This window comes from Pseudorasbora parva, chromosome 15 (genome assembly GCF_024679245.1).
Source record: "Pseudorasbora parva isolate DD20220531a chromosome 15, ASM2467924v1, whole genome shotgun sequence".
Classification (NCBI taxonomy): Eukaryota; Metazoa; Chordata; class Actinopteri; order Cypriniformes; family Gobionidae; genus Pseudorasbora; species Pseudorasbora parva.
Genome location: NC_090186.1, coordinates 14,041,371 through 14,059,558, shown reverse-complemented (window position 1 = coordinate 14,059,558; position 18,188 = coordinate 14,041,371). Strand labels below are relative to the sequence as shown.

Genomic DNA, 18,188 nt, shown 5'->3' with positions numbered 1-18,188 from the left:
AAATGAGGGTGGATGTACCCTACAATGGCATTTACTGACCTATAAAGACCTTAAAAACTAACTTATAAACGTATCGCAGCTACCTATATGTACTGTCCTAGTTTGATTTACGGTATGGAAACATTTCTGTTATGTTTGTTGTGGAATTCTGGTGCTCCATATCCTCATTTCTGCCGCTCCATTTCATAATAATATGTTTTTATTTCCGCTATTCAAATAGTGCGAGTTGAATTTTTCATTTTATTTATTTATTTATAAGTTTTGACTTTAACAGGTTAACCGGTCGCAACTGAGATTTGCTTTTCTATATGTTATGAATATTATGAATACAGATTTCAATAACGAACTCTGGTCTATTTAAGATTCTGAAAGGAAAGGGACAGGGTTGCAAGCACGCCATTCTCGTATCACGGTCACTACTTTTTTTTTTTTTTTTTACCCTTATCACTGAATTCAGATATTTTTTTTCTTTTGTTTCTCATACATTTGCGTGCATTAAATGGGAAAAAGCATACTTCCGAGTAGCCCCAAATCTGTATTTTTATATTTGAGAGGCGTGGCGTCTGCGCGAGCACGCGCACTGAACGAAAAACGGACAGTGCTGTCAGGTTTCGACCACAAGTTGAGTTCTGTACAAATTAAAAGGGATATTATTACGATGATTAAAACGGAGAGTTTCGTTGAAGATAGTTTATTTGGTGTCGTTATATATCGCCTTAAAGTTTCTTTCAGTTCGTCGTGTATATAAAGGGGTGTATGCTTTTAGGTTCAGTCACTGTTTAGTGCTCACTAGTGTCCCGAACACGAGCGCCGTTACTGCTCAGTGCTCAGTCTGTCAGGAGAACTTAACGCTCGGGAAAACGAATTTCAGGTAATTAAACTGCCTTTGATAACAAATTTAACCGATTATGATGTTCATTTCCCTACGGGAAAACCCTACGTTATATAATTTAACGCTGTGTGATTATTAGTTTTTGTATGTCACCAGTGATTGATTAAGATAAGTTACTTTATCTGGAAAAACTGGGCTTATTTAAAGTAGGCAGGTTGTTTCTCTCTCAATTGTATTATTATTATTATTATTATTATTATTATTATTATTATTATAACAAAGGTTTGTTGAGCCTAGTGAATCGCACGCGGCATCCTCGCGGCTCCGTAACCATGGGCAACCGGGGGATGGAGGAGCTCATCCCGCTGGTGAACCGCCTGCAGGACGCCTTCAGTGCCATGGGACAGAGCTGCGACCTGGACCTGCCGCAGATCGCAGTGGTCGGGGGTCAGAGCGCGGGCAAAAGCTCTGTTCTGGAAAATTTCGTGGGCAGGTATGACACTATCATAACTGGGCAGTACTGTACAATACATAGTTGTGAATTATAATTAATAGTCTAGGAAATTGCTAATGCTAAGACGTTATTAATACAATTATTATTGGTCAAACCATGTGGGGTTTCAATAACAGGCAGATATCAATATCTGGGTGGTAGGTAGGAATCAGGGTGAAGGATAATATAGAAATGTCAAAATCCTAACAAAAGAAATGGATAAAAAAATTACATGTCCATAATTATTGGCCCAAAATCTCAAAATCAACTGATTAATCGGCTAGTGATGTTGAATTGAGTCACTTTTCGGCAGATGCACTGAAGTGTATAGCTGAAGCAGGTGCAGATGGTCATGCTCTCATCTGTAGTCGGGAGCAGTCACTACCTCTTCCTCCATCTGTCTAATGGCCTGCCAAATCCGTGAGCCATGAATCTGAAGATTGACTACATTTTCTCTGGACTATACAGATCATGAGAACAAGGTGGTGATTAGAGAATTTAAGAACATATTTGATTACAAGATTATAATTTTTTTCTGAATCTGATAGTTTGGTCCCTTAAAGGTGCCCTAGATTGAAAAATTGAATTAACCTTGTAGCGATCCTTCTAGCAAACGTCACCTTTTCCACCATATAAGTTAAAACGATGTTTATTTGTACAAATATAAATATGTTATAAAAATATAAGTTTATTTGTAAAAATATAAGTTATATATTTATATTTTTGAGAACTGAAGTATGGTGTTTCCTATGATGTTTTTGCCTATTTGTATTTCAGATTAGGCTACATCACAGTCACTGCGTAACGTTAGCCTATTGTGACTAACGTTATATAAACATGCAATATCGTTGATGAAAAAAGACAAGTCTAAAATGTAGACTGAATGACACAATTTAAGCAGAACATCTCAAATGGAGATTGATAAAATGCAGCTTACTTGTTTATTATTATTTTCAGTTTACCGGCGCGCGAGAGAGATTTAATCAAAAAGATCTTAATTTGTGTTCCTACGGGTTTGGAACGACATGAGGGTGAGGAATTAATGACAACATTTTAATTTTTTGGGTGAATTAACCCCTTGTGTGTTTGTGGTCATGTTTCTTTTCATTTGTTCCTTCTATTCATCAAACAAAGAATCATTTACACAATCCCTAAATTGTATCACAATTCCCTCAAATATATGAATTAGCATAATGTTTTCATCAATAATAAAATAATAATAAATGTTTCTTGAACACCAAATCAGCATACTAGAATGATTTGTGAAGGATCATGTGGCACTGAAGACTGAAATAATGATGCTGAAAATTCAGCTTTGCCATTACATTACATTACATATTAAAGTAGAAAACAGTTTTATTATAATATTTATAATATTTTATAATGTTACTGTTTTTACTGTAGTTTTGATTAAATGCAGCCTTAGTGAGCATAAGAATGTCCTTCAAAAACAAAAAAATATTTTAGAGCTCAAATTTTTAAATATTATATAACTCTTTTAAGATTCCCAAGGCATACAGTTTCAAGTTTATAATCATTTTTTATTTTCCTTGTGCAAGAGAACCTCACAGGATCTTCTCTTTGCACGCTGGTTTCCGCATGGAAACTGGGCCTGTCCAACAGGAAGCTGTGATTGTTAGTGAAAGCTATTGTTTGCTCAGTGCATATCAGTTTGTTAAATGAAAGTGAATGTAGCCTGCTTAAGATAAGTGTGTCTGACTGAGTACAGGCTTCTTGCTTATCTGAGAGGGAGGCACTCAAGCATTCTGACCCTCATCCTGAAATCTCGATCAGTGTGTGAGCCTGTGTGGCATAGGCCTAATGCTCTCAGGCAGTTTACTAGACAGTTTTGACTGACAGATTTTTATTTTTAAGGACTCTCATATTCTGTATAGCAACTGTTATGCTGTATAAAACATGTGTTGACCCAAGGTTCAGTTGGAGCAATCACATATGTCAAAATGTATACATCCCTGACCCTGACAGTGAATGTTCCTTTTTTCAAAAATACTTTTTGAAAGCTGTGCAAGCTGCTCTAAGTGATGATGATGATGATGATGATGATGATGATGATAATGACTACACTTGATGACACATGATTGCATCTATAACCCTTGTGCTACTGCATTATGCTACTGTTGCTTTTTATGAAAATGTAGACACAAATATGTAGAATACATGTGACTACATAGTAGACCACCATTAGAGTATGCATAAAGTCAGCATGAAATAAAAATTCGCCCTATAAATGCATGTCATGGATCTTATTATGAATGATTCATCCATGTATACGTTTCTTTTTCAAAAATATTTTGACTTTGTAAACTTTAGAAGTTTGTCAGAATATTGACTTGATCTACCTATGAAAACGACGGACTTACTTCTGATAATAGATGTTGACCTTCTCTAATCATTTAGTATGTTTAAACCCCATCCCTCCACAATCAACTGCAAGTTCATATTCATTTTAAGTGCAATAATTAAATTCCCTGGGATTCAAACCCATGACCTTGGCATTTCTAGTGCTGTGCTCTACTGCTTTACTGAGTTAGAGGAATGCTACAAAATCACAGTTTACATTTATGCATTTGGCAGACAGTTTTCTCCCGTGTGACTTACACAGAATTTAAAGTGCCCCTATCATGCCATTTTAAAGATTCCTAATTAGTTTCGGAAGTCTCCTACAACAGGTTTACATCCCATGGTCAAAAAACACTTACATTTTCTGATAATGTACATTGTACATAACCTAATTTCTCAAAGAGTCTTAAAATGGTTTGTTCGAAGAGTCAGTCTCTGTAAACCCCAACTCTCAGTGCTGGTCTTAGACTTCTGGGGGCCTTAAGGTAAACTTTGTCCAGGAGTCAACCAGTAGAAATGTTCAGTAATACAACAAAAAAATTAAAACAGGACAAATAAAACAGAATAAAGATATGCTTTAAATAAACCATTAAGCCTACTATTAATAAAATTCTACTATACAGAAATTGAATAAAGTAAGGCCATCCTTAAAAATATCCTTGTTTGCCGAAACCCGACCGACCCTGTCAATTTAGGGCCGCATTTTGTGACAGGAGTCAGGACCATGGACACATTACACACTAGCCTGACGTGGTCATACTCAATTCTAGTCAGAATATGAGTCTGAAACTGCTCCATTGAGCTGTGATTATGGGGCATGTTTCAAACGAACCAGGAAAGACCTCAATTGGATAAACCTACAACCAATCAGAGAAACGAAGCGATGCATTGTCAAATGTCAACATCCCAGCTGGCATTTTAACATTGAGCCACTGTTGAATCAACGTCAGGTGCCAGTGTTGGATAACCGTTGAATTTTGTTTAGATTTTGCAAATCTAATCAACGTTGAAATGGCAACGTCTTTCCAATGTCATGTTTCTCAACATAGGTGAATTTGCCAACATTGAAACAATATTGATTTTAGTTTAGATTTTGCAAATCTAATCAACGTTGAAATGGCAACGTCTTTCCAATGTCATGTTTCTCAACATAGGTGAATTTGCCAACATTGAAACAATATTGATTTTAGTTTAGATTTTGCAAATCTAATCAACGTTGAAATGGCAACGTCTTTCCAATGTCATGTTTCTCAACATAGGTGAATTTGCCAACATTGAAACAATATTGATTTTAGTTTAGATTTTGCAAATCTAATCAACGTTGAAATGGCAACGTCATTCCGACGTCATGTTTCTCAACATAGGTGAATTTGCCAACATTGAAACAATATTGATTTTAGTTTAGATTTTGCAAATCTAATCAACGTTGAAATGGCAACGTCATTCCGACGTCATGTTTCTCAACATAGGTGAATTTGCCAACATTGAAACAATATTGATTTTAGTTTAGATTTTGCAAATCTAATCAACGTTGAAATGGCAACGTCATTCCGACGTCATGTTTCTCAACATAGGTGAATTTGCCAACATTGATTTAAGTTTAGATTTTGCAAATCCAATCAACGTTGAAATTTCAACATCACTATAAAGTCCTGCTTTTCAACATAGTTTTTGTTAAACTGTTTTCACTGAAGTATTGATGTGTTCAACAGCAACACCAAACACCTTGAAATGGATACATAAACACTAAATTTGCAAACACGCACAGTCAGCTTGGAAGAAGCCAATTGGTCAAAGGAAGACCAGGAAGAAGATTAATAAAGACATTTCACTGACGTAGGAAACACGCTTTATTACATAGCTGCAATTGTGCCAACCTTTAACACCAATTGTACACATGTCAAACTTTTACTTTACCCAAAAATTCTGTCATTAAAGGGTTAGTTCACCCAAAAGTGAAATTGAGGTCATTAATGACTCACCCCGATGTCATTCCAGACCCGTAAGACCTCCATTCCTCTTCAGAACACAGTTTAAGATATTTTATATTTTAGTCCCAGAGCATTGTGGCGATCCGAATCATTGATTCATGGCTGTTTGAATCTTTATTTGAGGTTTGAAAACAAACGCAGAAGAGAAAACAATGCTGAATAAAATCATACTTTTTTTTATTTTTGGACCAAAATGTATTTTCATTGCTTTCATTGCAAAAATTCTATCCAACCCACTGATGTCACATATGGACTACTTTGATGATGTTATTATCTTTCTGGTCCTTCTGGACATGGACAGTATACTGTACATACATTTTCAATGGAGGGACAGAAAGTTCGGAGTAAATATAAAATATCTTAAACTGTGTGTGAAGATGAACGGAGGTCTTACGGGTGTGGAGCGACATTAGGGAGAGGAGTAAATGACAGAATTTTCATTTTTGGGTGAACTAGCTTTTTTTAACCTTAAAAAAAAACGGCCCAAACATTGGGCAACATTAAACACAGCTGGTTAAGTCTTCCTTTCCTCCCTACTTCTTTCTGCTACCGCCACCAGTCCTCTCAGGTGCATATTTCAAGTCTTTGGCCATGTATTCGTCTACTTTCATTGGCTTTAAGCTCAAGACCACATCTGATGAGAAAAACAAAAAAAACAGATCAGTATTAGCAAACACTACTCTCTCAAATTAAAATATTTAGCAAATATCAACTTTTGTGGCATTGCCAATGATCAAAGTATATCAATTAGTATTGATCAACATGCAAGGTCATTGATAATCATGTGCTTGAGCGAGCAACAAAAGGCAGTTGGTAGTAACCCTTGCTGCAGGTAGAGAAGTTAGTCTAGAGCCCAGAATGGAGTATTTTATATATTTATATATATATATATATATATATATATATATATATATATATATATATATATATATATATATATATATATAAAAGTTTGGACACATTACTATGTGTAATGTTTTTGAAAGAAGCTTCTTCTGCTCATCAAGCCTGCATTTATTTGATCAAAAATACAGTAAAAAAAAAAAAGTAATATTGTGATCTTATTACAATTTAAATATTTGGTTTTCAATTTATTATATGTTAAATTACAATTTATTTCTGTGAAAAGCTGAATTTTCAGTATCATTCCTTCACCGTCACATGATCCTTCAGCAATCATTCTAATATTCTGATTTATTATGAGTGTTGGAAACAGTTCTGCTGCTTAATATATTTGATGAATAAAAGGTTTAAAAGAACTGCATTTATTCAAAATAAAAACATTTTCAAATAATATAAATCTCCTTTACTATCAATTTAACACAGTGTTTCTCAAACTTTTTCAGCCAAAGGACCACTTTATCTTCCAATTTTTTTCTGAGGACCACCTACAAAATCCCACTCTAACACGCCCCCCAAAACCAACAAAATAGGAAGGATAAGCTAAATTTAAGTTTAATATGCAACTGTTTCAAGTCAAAAACGAATCATTCAAACATAAATGCAATGATTTGATCAGAAATTATTATATACATTTTATATATAAAAAGTCTTCCACATAAACCTGTATTTAAATTTTACAAAAATGTAACAAAAAAATAAGTTAAGGGTTAGTTACTTTCAGATTCAAATAGATGGTTGGGTTAGGTATGGGGACAACTTAACGTTAAAGGAGACTTTCAGGTCGTTTTTCCAAATCTCTGGAAAAAAGAAGAAAGAAGAATGTGACGTGCTAAAGATGTATAGATATTCTTATGCCTCTCCCTGATTGGGTAACGGTAGTACAAGACAAAAACATTCAAACTGATCTAATATGTATAACGTTAGCTTCATGGAGCGTACACACATACACGCCGGTGGAACGACGGACTAACGGCAGTTCGCGGTTAAACTAGTCTGCCCATACGTCTACACACACACAGATAATAACGGCGTTTGACGGTTAGCTAGCACTAACTCCGGTTCGTGGTTAAACTACGTTAGTCTGGCCATATAAACACATTATTAATTAACACAATACGTATATGGACCAGAGTCAGGCACACTCAACATTTATTTAGGAATTTTCTAGTTATAAAATGTGACTTCAAAAACTTTGCTTACCGTCTGAGCTGTTATGCCCAAATTCAGTCGAATCGGTCCAGGTCAGAACCTGCGAGGCTGACGATGACGACACAGACCCACTTCGCGCACGCGCAAGCAGGTGTTGTGTGGAAGTCGCTGTCCTCCAATCAAGCCATACATCTTGTATTCGTGTGTGTGTGTGTGTGTGTGTCCGTCCATATGTGTGTCTATATATATATATATATATATATGTGTGTATGTGTGTGTGTGTATGTTTGTGTTATTTTTTTTATTTTAAGCGGTCTGTTAATTTTTTTCCAGAGCTGTGTAGGATATATATATATATATAAAAATTGGAAAAAACCAACTGCTCTGGAAAAAAATTAACAGACCGCTTAAAATTAAAAAAATAACACACAAACATAGCTTAATTTTTCTTCTAGCTCTGGAAGAAAAATTAAGAGACCACTTAATATAAAAATTAACTTAATATATACAACTTAATATATAAAAATTAAAATGCACCAGAATGCAGGAAATCACATCTACAAAATGTAAAATTGTATGGGGGAAATGTATATCCCCAGACCCCCACACAAACAGCCCCACATATAATATTTTCACCAGCCGCCACTGCATATATTGTTCTTGTATGGAATGACTTACCAAAATGATCAATCGGACTTGCTGTCAAAGTAAGCCATAAGATGTAGAAAGTGCTCAACAAACGTTTAATTCAGAGTTGATATTTCAACGTTGTATCATTATTCATGTATCAACTCTTTTTCAACAGTTAATTGATCAGCATTGTTTGGACGTTGTTCCAACGTTATTTTTCTACTGATATATTTCAACAAAATTTTTAAAAGTCATGGTTGTAAAAATAATGTTGATTTGACGTACAACTCAAAACTTGTTGATATTTCTATGTTGAATTCTTAGTGAGTTAACAACACCAATTCAACTATTTGGTGTTCAACGTTGTTTTGAAGTTGAAACAATGTTTTTTCATAAACTGACATTATTTCAACTACATTTAAACGTTTAATGTCAGTCGAATGCCAGCTGGGATAGTTCAACTGCACTGTGTTGCCAAGTCTGCGTTTTTTTCCCCGTGGGTTGTTTTCTATGTCTGCGGGTTGAAGCGACTATTATGTGATATACAGTATAGACCCATGAGTGCGAATTTTAGCAGGCAACCATGCCAAAATAAAACACATTTTACCCCCCAAACGCCATTTTTCCCCCGGAGAACCCCCTGAGAAGCTATTGTTTAGGGCTAGTAGTTGGCCGATTTTGTTGTAAAAACTTGGCAACCCTGTCTGCACGCGCGCTGAAATCAGGCTGGAATACACAATCTTTGCCGGTGTTGTAAAAAAATAAAAGAATTTAATGATACACAGAGTACTTACCCAACATGATCATCACTTTTGAGAGAAATTATGAAGGTGAATGCATATACAAACAAGCTCTCAGTTTAGGATTCGAAAAAATATAATCCAAGCGCCTTTGATGACGTGCATGATTACGTTACTGTTGATCATCTGTCCGTCATCTTCTAAAGCCTGCCCTGATGATTTCATTGGTCCGAACAGTTTCTGTTCGGGGATAATTACTCCTCTATGGAGCAAGGCTAGACCGAACTGCCCGACCTAAAAATGTTGTGGGCGGGGCTAAGTTCGACTGGCATCCAGGCTAGTTACACACACCAGGCAAGTGCACTGCACAGGGGAGGTTTGAGCCCCTGCCCTTTTTTGAATATTAATCAAAAGTGCCCCTCTCAACATTCATCATTACTATATTGTGGCCAATAAAAGAATTTTAACTATAATTAATATAACAACGTGTACAAAACAGTAACAAATGGCGGAAAAGCTGTTTATCTTTATGAAGTTTATTACTGTATCTGTCAGTCTGAAATGTCATTGTTATAACGCGTTGCTATGGGTAGCGTGTGTTTTGCTCGACTACGCGCAGCGCATGGCACTGGTTGTAACTTGAAAAATAATGCTTTATGTATGGTTCCGTCGATGGATACACGTGCTGGTTCCTCAGTGATGATAGGCTACACCACAACAGCGATAATAAAAGAAAAACGTGGGCTATCTTTGTAAACTGTGTTCAATGCATGTGAATGCTGCCGTATGACCAGTCATTTTCGCCAACATCACCCGGGTATATTCGCCAGAAGACGCGAATGAGAACTCTCTGCAGAGAAGATCTGTCTATGTGCGCTCGTCCAAAAGCATGCACACGTCTCACAGCGCGCAAATATTGAGTTCTCTTTCAAGTCTTGCGCTTGAACGGACAAACTCACACAAAAAGTATATCAACATGTCGATCTTGATGAGTATCCAAGCAGACATAGTCTGTATATGCCTTAAGTAGTGCCCGAGTAAAGACAAGGCATATCCCTGTATTAGGTCTTAAAGGGGCAGTAGCCTTTAATGCTGTCTGTTTAATGTCCAACAAAAGATAAGGACATCACTCACTGCTCTTGATTGAATAGCTTTTGTAAGTTTAATAAGGATTAATTTTTAATTTAAGCAGTTAAATGTGCAGCTATTTTACATTTGATTAATTTATTCAATTTCTATACCTAAAAACTAATGTTAGACCTACCTGAAAAATCTGAAAAGCATTGTTTATTTTATTAGTATGTTTGCTCAATAGTATTTATTTGTGCTGCTGCTGGTATTTAAGTTTTTTGTTCTTATTGTCTTTATTTTTATTTGACAGTAGTTCTTTATTTCCCTGAGCATGGCAAATACCAAATCGTACTGAAACCGTGAACCTAAAACCGTGATACAAACCGACCCGTGAGCAATCTGTACTGTTACACCCCTAGCGTAACATATGTATGGGGGTGCCACAAAATTAGAAAATTTTCAAAGGGTGCCATGACTGAAAAAAGGTTGGGAAACACTAATTTAGTGAACGGCTGTGGCTCGACGGCAGGAGAAACAATCCAAACAATCACAATTTTTAAACCTTTTTAATCATTTAATCATTTAATCGTTAATCAAAGCTATTTTTCTAAATGTAGGCTGTCAAGAAGGAGGAAAGAGGGGCAGTGTCTCTTCAAAAAAACTGAAACACAATACATAATATTACAAAAATAAAATAACGTCTGAAAAAATGGTCTGCCATTGTCTGTGATGTTTGTTTACTGTAATATTTACCAGTAAAGAGTAGGTTATAGCTACTTAATTAATTGAATTCATAAAAACAACTTTTTGCTTTTTAATATTCAAATACACTAGTCTATATCACCAGATGCGTTGGTCTAGCAACAAGTACAAGCCACTTCAGAGACACAGATAGTTGCGTGTTCTGAGTTAACACAATCAAGCGTAAAAATACGGAACATATCACAGGAAAATACTAAAACGGGAAGACAGTGGGAAAAGAGCAAAAATACCTGAGAAACCCGGAAAAAAAGGGAGGGTTGACAGCGTTGAGTCAATGACAGCTAGCTGGTGGTTGGAACCTTTTCTTAATGAATGCCCTGAAATTTATGCAAGAAACATGTTTTTGACAAATATTCCAATTTGTTTGTGGTCTATATAGCCTGCAATAAGCCTATGGGCCCGAAGACACGGCTTGAAGACCCAGTCAGTGACGTCACGATATGCTAATTTGTTTAAATTCATATCTACGTAATCACCATCACCAAAAATTTACTTTTTTTTTACATTAAAATTTGAAGAAAAAAAAAAATATAGACCTACCTACCGACCCTGTTTTTTTTTGTTTTGTTTTTCTGTTACTGCAAACCAAAATATTTTTAAGGATGGCCTAATCAAATATAAAAGAAAGTAAAATGAATAAAACATTGCATAGGCTTCCATGTATGAATTAAATATACATTGATTCTTATTAAAGTTACTAATGTTATTCAGTGAAAGATTCTCTCGTTTTTCTTGTTTGAACATTAAATGACAGAGGGAGCGGGTTTATTATGGCTCATTTCCACCGAGCGGTGCGGTATCTTTCAGTGTAGTACAATTCGGGACCATAAATTCTGATCCAGCTTGTGTTCCCACCGGCAACAGTGCCCATATGATAGTGTTTAGCAATCGATGGCATTCTAGCTTGAAGAAAGGGACACAGTAAACAACAATGGACGACATACAGTAGATCTTGTTCTTGCTTCTTGGTATGTGGCTATTGTCACAAGAAGACGATACGCTTTGTTTGAGCCAAGGCTGCTGGCTGCAAGGAAAAACATAGCCGTAAAAGCACACAAGTGACGATTTTTTTCTGTCAACCAATCAACATTCTGCAATGAGTCTAGCTCCACCCTTTAGTACCGACTACAGTGCTTGGTACCCAAATAGAAGGATGCCAAAAAAGTGGTACAGTACGGTTTGGAATTAGGAATTAGTTATGGGAACTGCAAAAATTATGTAGCATACTGAAATGTACTGAACCGGTTGAAATGAGCCATTAGGCTGCTGTCACTTTAAAACCAAATCCACAACCCTAATATACATATTTTTGTGTGTTTTTCCAAAGCCTGAAGCCCACATTATATCCTGTACACTTGTCCATTTTTCTCGTCATATCAAATCACGCAGACAGACAACCGCCTGTTGAACAGCCTCTCTTTCGCAGCTCAATATGCCTTTACACATGATGTTTCGACTGATTTGGATGTTACGTATGGCACCGAAAAAAAAAAAAAAAAAATTGTTGGAAGCCAAAATCATAACCTATAACACAGCACTAAATCATTCTTGAGAGCATGGAGGCCCCCTGGTTGTTTGGGGGCCCTACGCAACTTGCATACTTTGCGTACAGGGAGGACCAGCACTGCCTACTCTGCTCTGATTGGTCAGATGGCCCAGTCTGTTGTGATCGGTCTACCGCTTACAGCGCATGTCGGAAACTAAATGCCTATTACCATATCTGAATTTCAGCTCCGGAGGCTTTCTTAGCACTTGATACACGTTGCCGTTGGTTTTACCGTATCAATTCCAGCTCGGGTCCTCATCCTTTCAGCTAAAACTGCCGTGTTTGCCAGGCGAAAGTAAACATTGTTCACTGGCACCCAATGAAGACCATAGGCCATAGACCACACAAATTTGTTACTTATTTAAGTAAGTTATTTGGTATGTAAAAGGAAGTGAGACTCATTTCGCACTTCAGAATCGATTAGTTTGCTCTTCAAACCTTTGCAGGACTTTTACATTTACAAATAGCTACATTACACACGACATGAAAGGTAATATTTGAAAAAAAGCAGGGGCACTTTAGTTGATTCAATTCTATCTTGCATTCCATGGGAATCAAACACATAGGAAAATCATGTTTCTCCATGCTTCAGAACATCTGACCATATATTAAGTTTGTAGAGTCTGCCTCTTTTCTTTTAATGTAAATTGATCAACTGAAATACTAGCAAATGGTTTCCATTTATGCACCAGAATGAACTTATTCGGTAGAGTCATATGATGGCCTACTTAGAGCTCATGCACAGCAAATAATGAGTATGTATCCATAGCAATGGGTTATATATGAATGGAGAGCACTGCAGCCTCAGCCATCTGTGATCTCAGTATCACTGCCAGTCAGTGGAACACCAGAGATGCCTGGAGAAATGGGTTAGTGAAATGAGATCTCACTGATAGGAGCGTAGTGCTTGGGTTTAGTAGAGGATGTAGTTGAGTTTTACTCAACTAGATGACATGCCAAAAAGCAGAAATAACATTTTGCAGATGTATTTGTATTTGAATTTGTATTTTTTATTTTTTATTTTTTGAGGAATTTCCGAGGCTGTCACACTGGTTTAGGTTACATTTGCATTTATAAATTTAGCAGACATTTAAAAAAAAAGCAACACATGAGCAAAACTCAAGCAAATTATCCAAAGGAGAACATAAAAGTTACACAATAAGCAATACAAAGTTTGGAATATATATAGAGAATAGCTAAATTATTTATTTATTCAAAATTATTAGTTCACCCATAAATTAAAATTCTGTCATTAATTACTGACCATTATGTTGATTTTATCACATGTAAAACTTATAAAACAAATATTTTATTATATTTAAATAAAACATGAGATTTCTGTCCCTCTGCTGAGACATCAAAAAGTTAATACAGAGTATTAAAGATGTTTTAAAAGTACTCTTATGAATTGAATGGTTTAATCTAAATCTTTTGAAGACACACAATTGGCCCTGTAAATAGCGAATCGGCCATGGTGCAAGTTCAACTGGCTTTTAAAGGGTTAGTTCACCCAAAAATGAAAATTCTTTTATCAATTACTTACCCTAATGTCGTTCGACACCCGTGAGACCTCTGCTCATCTTCAGAACACAAATGAAAATATTTTTGTTGAAATCCAATGGCTCAGAAAGGCCTTCATTGACACCAATGTCATTTCCTCTCTGAAGACCCATAAAAGGCACTACCCAGCCAACACATGTATGTGGGGCCCACGTGGATTAAACATGGGCTACAGGGGTACAGAGCGGGCATGGGCTCAAAATGGGCATCTTTTCTGGGGCCCACTTTTGTGAACTAAACCCAGCTGGGCTCCCCATGTGGTACCTATATTGAGTACAACCAGCAGTAGGAGTTAGTTCCGCATGTTTTCAACCTGCCCATAGAATGTTAATGCGCACAGCCGCTCGGGCATTCATAACGGAGCAAAGCAAGTGTTCCCAGTGATATTTAAGCTTCCATAGGCATGAACTAAAACCCACTAGACTGCACACGCACCATAAATTACTGTGCCCATGAATGAATGAGAATGTGGCCGTGAATGAATGCCGGGTCGCCGTGCTCATTTTAGTTTCGGTTTTGAATTAGTGCCAATTCGGGGGTGGGTTGCTTGAATTGTGGGTTCATTAGCCTGTTATTCTTAATGAAAAAAAACAACAACAACAAAACGGTATGACAAACTCACTTCCACAATCATCTTGTCTGTCAGCTCTTTGCTCTCGTGATGAATGAGATCTGACTCCTGCTGTTGTTCTGTGCGATGACTCTCATTCAGCTCATGCTGTATTGAGCAGACTTGTTCAGTTTTTAATTATAGTGTTTGTTCTCTAACCGAACTACATGATTTTATTACTATAAAAATCAAAACGACGGTAGGGCGATGCCACAGTTGGCAAGTGATGTAACCGGGGGCTTGGGAGTGGTCTTGTAGGGCAGTGAAGGAAGTGCATTTTGGGAGTTGTTGTCATTCATCCATATGAGCCAAAAATAAATTTAGAAGGCAGCAACTTCTAAAATAATTTCACATTTCTACTTCATAAAAGACCCAATTTAAATAAACATTCATCTTTCCAGCGGTGAAGTACCACTTTCAACAGAATAATGACAGAATGTTAATTTTAGCTTAAGCTAGTTCTTTAATCAGTCTTGAAATGCTCAGTTAAACACCAGCTGAAATGGGTAAATATTAGTTACACACAGGCAGTGCTCAATTCAGAATGACTGTGTCTGTTTACTACAGTAATGCATGCTGGGTACTGGTGGAGGGACAGAGTGAAATAAGCAGATAGTGAAGGAAAAAGGGAGAAAAAGGGGGAGAAGACGAAGCTGGAGCAGTTGAGTCAAGAGGGGCTTTGTTAAGGGGTTAGAAAGTGGAGGTCAAGGGTAATTGGCAATGACTAGGAATGTAAAGGACATTGTTGAAGAAGAGTGAGCCATGTGTCAATCACACAGATGAGTCACTGCCTACATGAAAGTTCAAGCTAAATACTGCTGGCTGGCTTGCCAGTTCATATACTGTAGTTTCATGGCTAAAATACATGTTCAATAATTAAGGCCCCAATTTAGGGTACAACAGGGCTAAAGGTGCCTTTGATTTTATTTTCTTCTAAAACCATAGATGGCACACAAACTTGCTGCGGCACTTTCAAAAACATCCGCTTTTCAAGATGCATGTGAAAATTGGTCTGATCTCTGATGCAATTGCAGGCAACAATGCAAAGTTGATTCTGTGCTAATTTGAGCTACTTTTTGATGTTAGATGGTAAATATCATAAATTAAGTTGGATAATACCCATATTTATAATGAAACAATCATATAATAAAATATCATACTACTGTCAATCAATGTTAAATTATTATGGGATCTCCTTCAATGCTTTCAGAATCTTTACTTTTTAAAATATAAAAATATATATATTTTTATCTATAAAAATAAACACAGACGTGATTGTTTTGAACAACTTATACATTATTAAAAACATATTATTTTAGCTTAAGTGTGTGTATCAATACTGTGTGCCATTTGCCCCATGCTGGTGAAACTTTTACCCCACATGCCGGGTGTACACAGTGCGATTTTTTTCTGTCGTACGGGCTTCGCAGACGTTTTTTTTCATGTGGAAATCATTTATGCTGCTTGTTTATGGTCACGGCTTGCAATGTGTGAGAGGAATTACGAGACGAGCCGAGCACGTTACAAGGACCTCACCACCTCCCAATAATTTTCGGGGAGTCGGCCCGATTTTCAACAAGCTGCTCCCTATTGTCAAATCGTCACATAGGCTAGATCTATGAGTAATAGGCTATAAGTGGCTGCTACCACACATTTTGTGCATACACTGTCACACACACACTCGCGCACTTTCTCTCTCTCTCTGGTTAAAAGGAATCTGCTGATCTCTGCTTTTCAACAAAAAAATACATTTTTATTTATTTTTTTCCTATCCAAAGCTATAGCTGCAACATTGAAAGATCCAGTCACTGTGTTTAACGTGGTAACACATGTGTTTACCTCTGGCCTGCCGTTCATAGTCGTGCCGTGTACCAACTGCTTTGACACGATTATCAAGTTAACTGATTATCAAGTTCACTTTGGCAACAAGGTTTGAACTCCCAAACTTGAAATCCCAATGATTTTGTTTGAAATTCCGTCACACGAGTTTGTTTTTGGATTTCGCTTGAAGTATAATCTTACTTTGGGTTAGTTATTTGTACAAACGCCTAACCCTCAGTATGAGCAATGTCTACTTAGCAAACACTACCAAGAGTATGGGGGAAAATTATGATTTTTTTTGTATCTGTAGCTTAATAGCAGTAAAGGGTTGCAGGGATGATGTATTTTTGTAGGCCAAAACCCGGAAATGAGTGACCCGGTTCCATTACCCTGAAAATTGCTATTTTAACCAAGAACCCGGGAGGTGTCAGCATAGCATTTGAGGGAGTCGCCTGTCAATTGCGTCATATCTGCGTTACCCTCAGTTTTATTTGGCAGAAGTCCTTTTCTCTTAGCAGTGTGAACATGTCACAGCAGCCCCGAGCGAACGCACAGAGTAACGTCATAACATAATTTTAAACACACTTAAATGTATCTAATATGATAAACAGAGCTGCTTTACCTTATACTCATGACCGGAAACGCAGAAATAGTGCAGGTGTCCCGTCTTGTCATAATATGCCTGTGCTGTCCCTGTGCTCGCGAGCCAAGTGTTTGTCTAACAATCGCTTCAGCGGCCGTGCTCAGATCCACAACACTCGGTCCTGCTCTGTTTCACACTACAGTAACGTAATAACCGCATCCAGGAACATGATTTCTGCCCGAATGCTATTTTCCACCGGCTGTGAGGTGAAGACCACATGTCCCAATATACTGCGCTCAAACTTGGCATCATCAAACTATGCCATTGTTTAGAATAGGCGCCCTCCAGTGGATGGAAAGTTGCATAGTGCACCTTTAATAATAGCTTAATGATAGTGATGTTGAAGTCATGTGATCATGGTTGGTTTACAGCCTTTGTTTAGCTTTTTGCATTTTACAATTGCATTTAAAGGGATATTTCACCCAAAAATGTAATCATTTTGTAAGCATATACACACCCTCATTTTTGTTTTCAAACCTATATGAGATTCTTTTTTTCTTTTAGACATAAAATATATTTTGTGGAATGTTGTTAACCAGACAGTTGAAGGTAGCCATTGACATCCATAGTATTTTTTTTTTTTTAATTTTTTACTATGGAAGTCAATGGGTACACACTTACACATTTTGTTCAACAAGACAATCTTTACAAATGAACAGAGCTTTTATTATTTTTAAGGCCAAAAAATGAACAATATGTAATTCATTCACCCTCAAGTTGTTCCAGACCTGTATGAGTTTCTTTCTTCCGTTGAAAACAAAAGAAAATTTTGAAGAATGTTGGTAACCAGACAGTTGAAGGTAGCCATTGACATCCATAGTATTATTTATTTTTTTACAATGGAAGTCAATGGGTACTGTCAACTATCTGGTTAGCAACATTCTTCTATATTTTCTTTTGTGTTCAACAGAAGAAAAAAACTCATACAGGTCTGGAACAACTTGAGGGTGAATAAATTACACAATGTTCATTTTTTGGCCTTAAAAATAACAAAAGCTCTGTTAAGTTGTGAAGATTATCATGTTGAACAAAATGTGTAAGTGTGTAAAGTGTGTGTAAAATGTTTTTTTTTTTTT

The 18,188-nt window shown here is 36.7% G+C and overlaps 1 protein-coding gene and 1 long non-coding RNA gene across 11 annotated transcripts in view; one reads left to right on the top strand and one right to left on the bottom strand.

Annotated features, from left to right (window-relative positions):
* The first annotated feature begins 591 nt into the window (after window positions 1–591).
* dnm3a (dynamin 3a) overlaps window positions 592–18,188 on the top strand; it is a 48,230-nt gene continuing 30,633 nt past the window's right edge. For 9 of the 10 annotated variants that reach the window (XR_010898052.1, XR_010898054.1, XR_010898053.1 and 6 more), the window contains exons 1-2: window positions 592–871; window positions 1,115–1,325. Coding sequence is in view for 7 of the 10 variants with exons in the window: in XM_067417179.1 (XP_067273280.1) it covers window positions 1,165–1,325 (161 nt within the window). In the remaining 3 variants the exon portion in view is untranslated. The remainder of the gene's footprint in view (window positions 872–1,114; window positions 1,326–18,188) is intronic. The other variant, XM_067417180.1, reaches the window with a different exon arrangement.
* Window positions 5,554–7,861, bottom strand: LOC137041851 (uncharacterized). Its single transcript, XR_010898160.1, has 3 exons — window positions 7,781–7,861; window positions 7,296–7,377; window positions 5,554–6,311 (listed from the first exon to the last, which is right to left on the bottom strand). It is a non-coding gene; the product is annotated as an uncharacterized lncRNA (long non-coding RNA).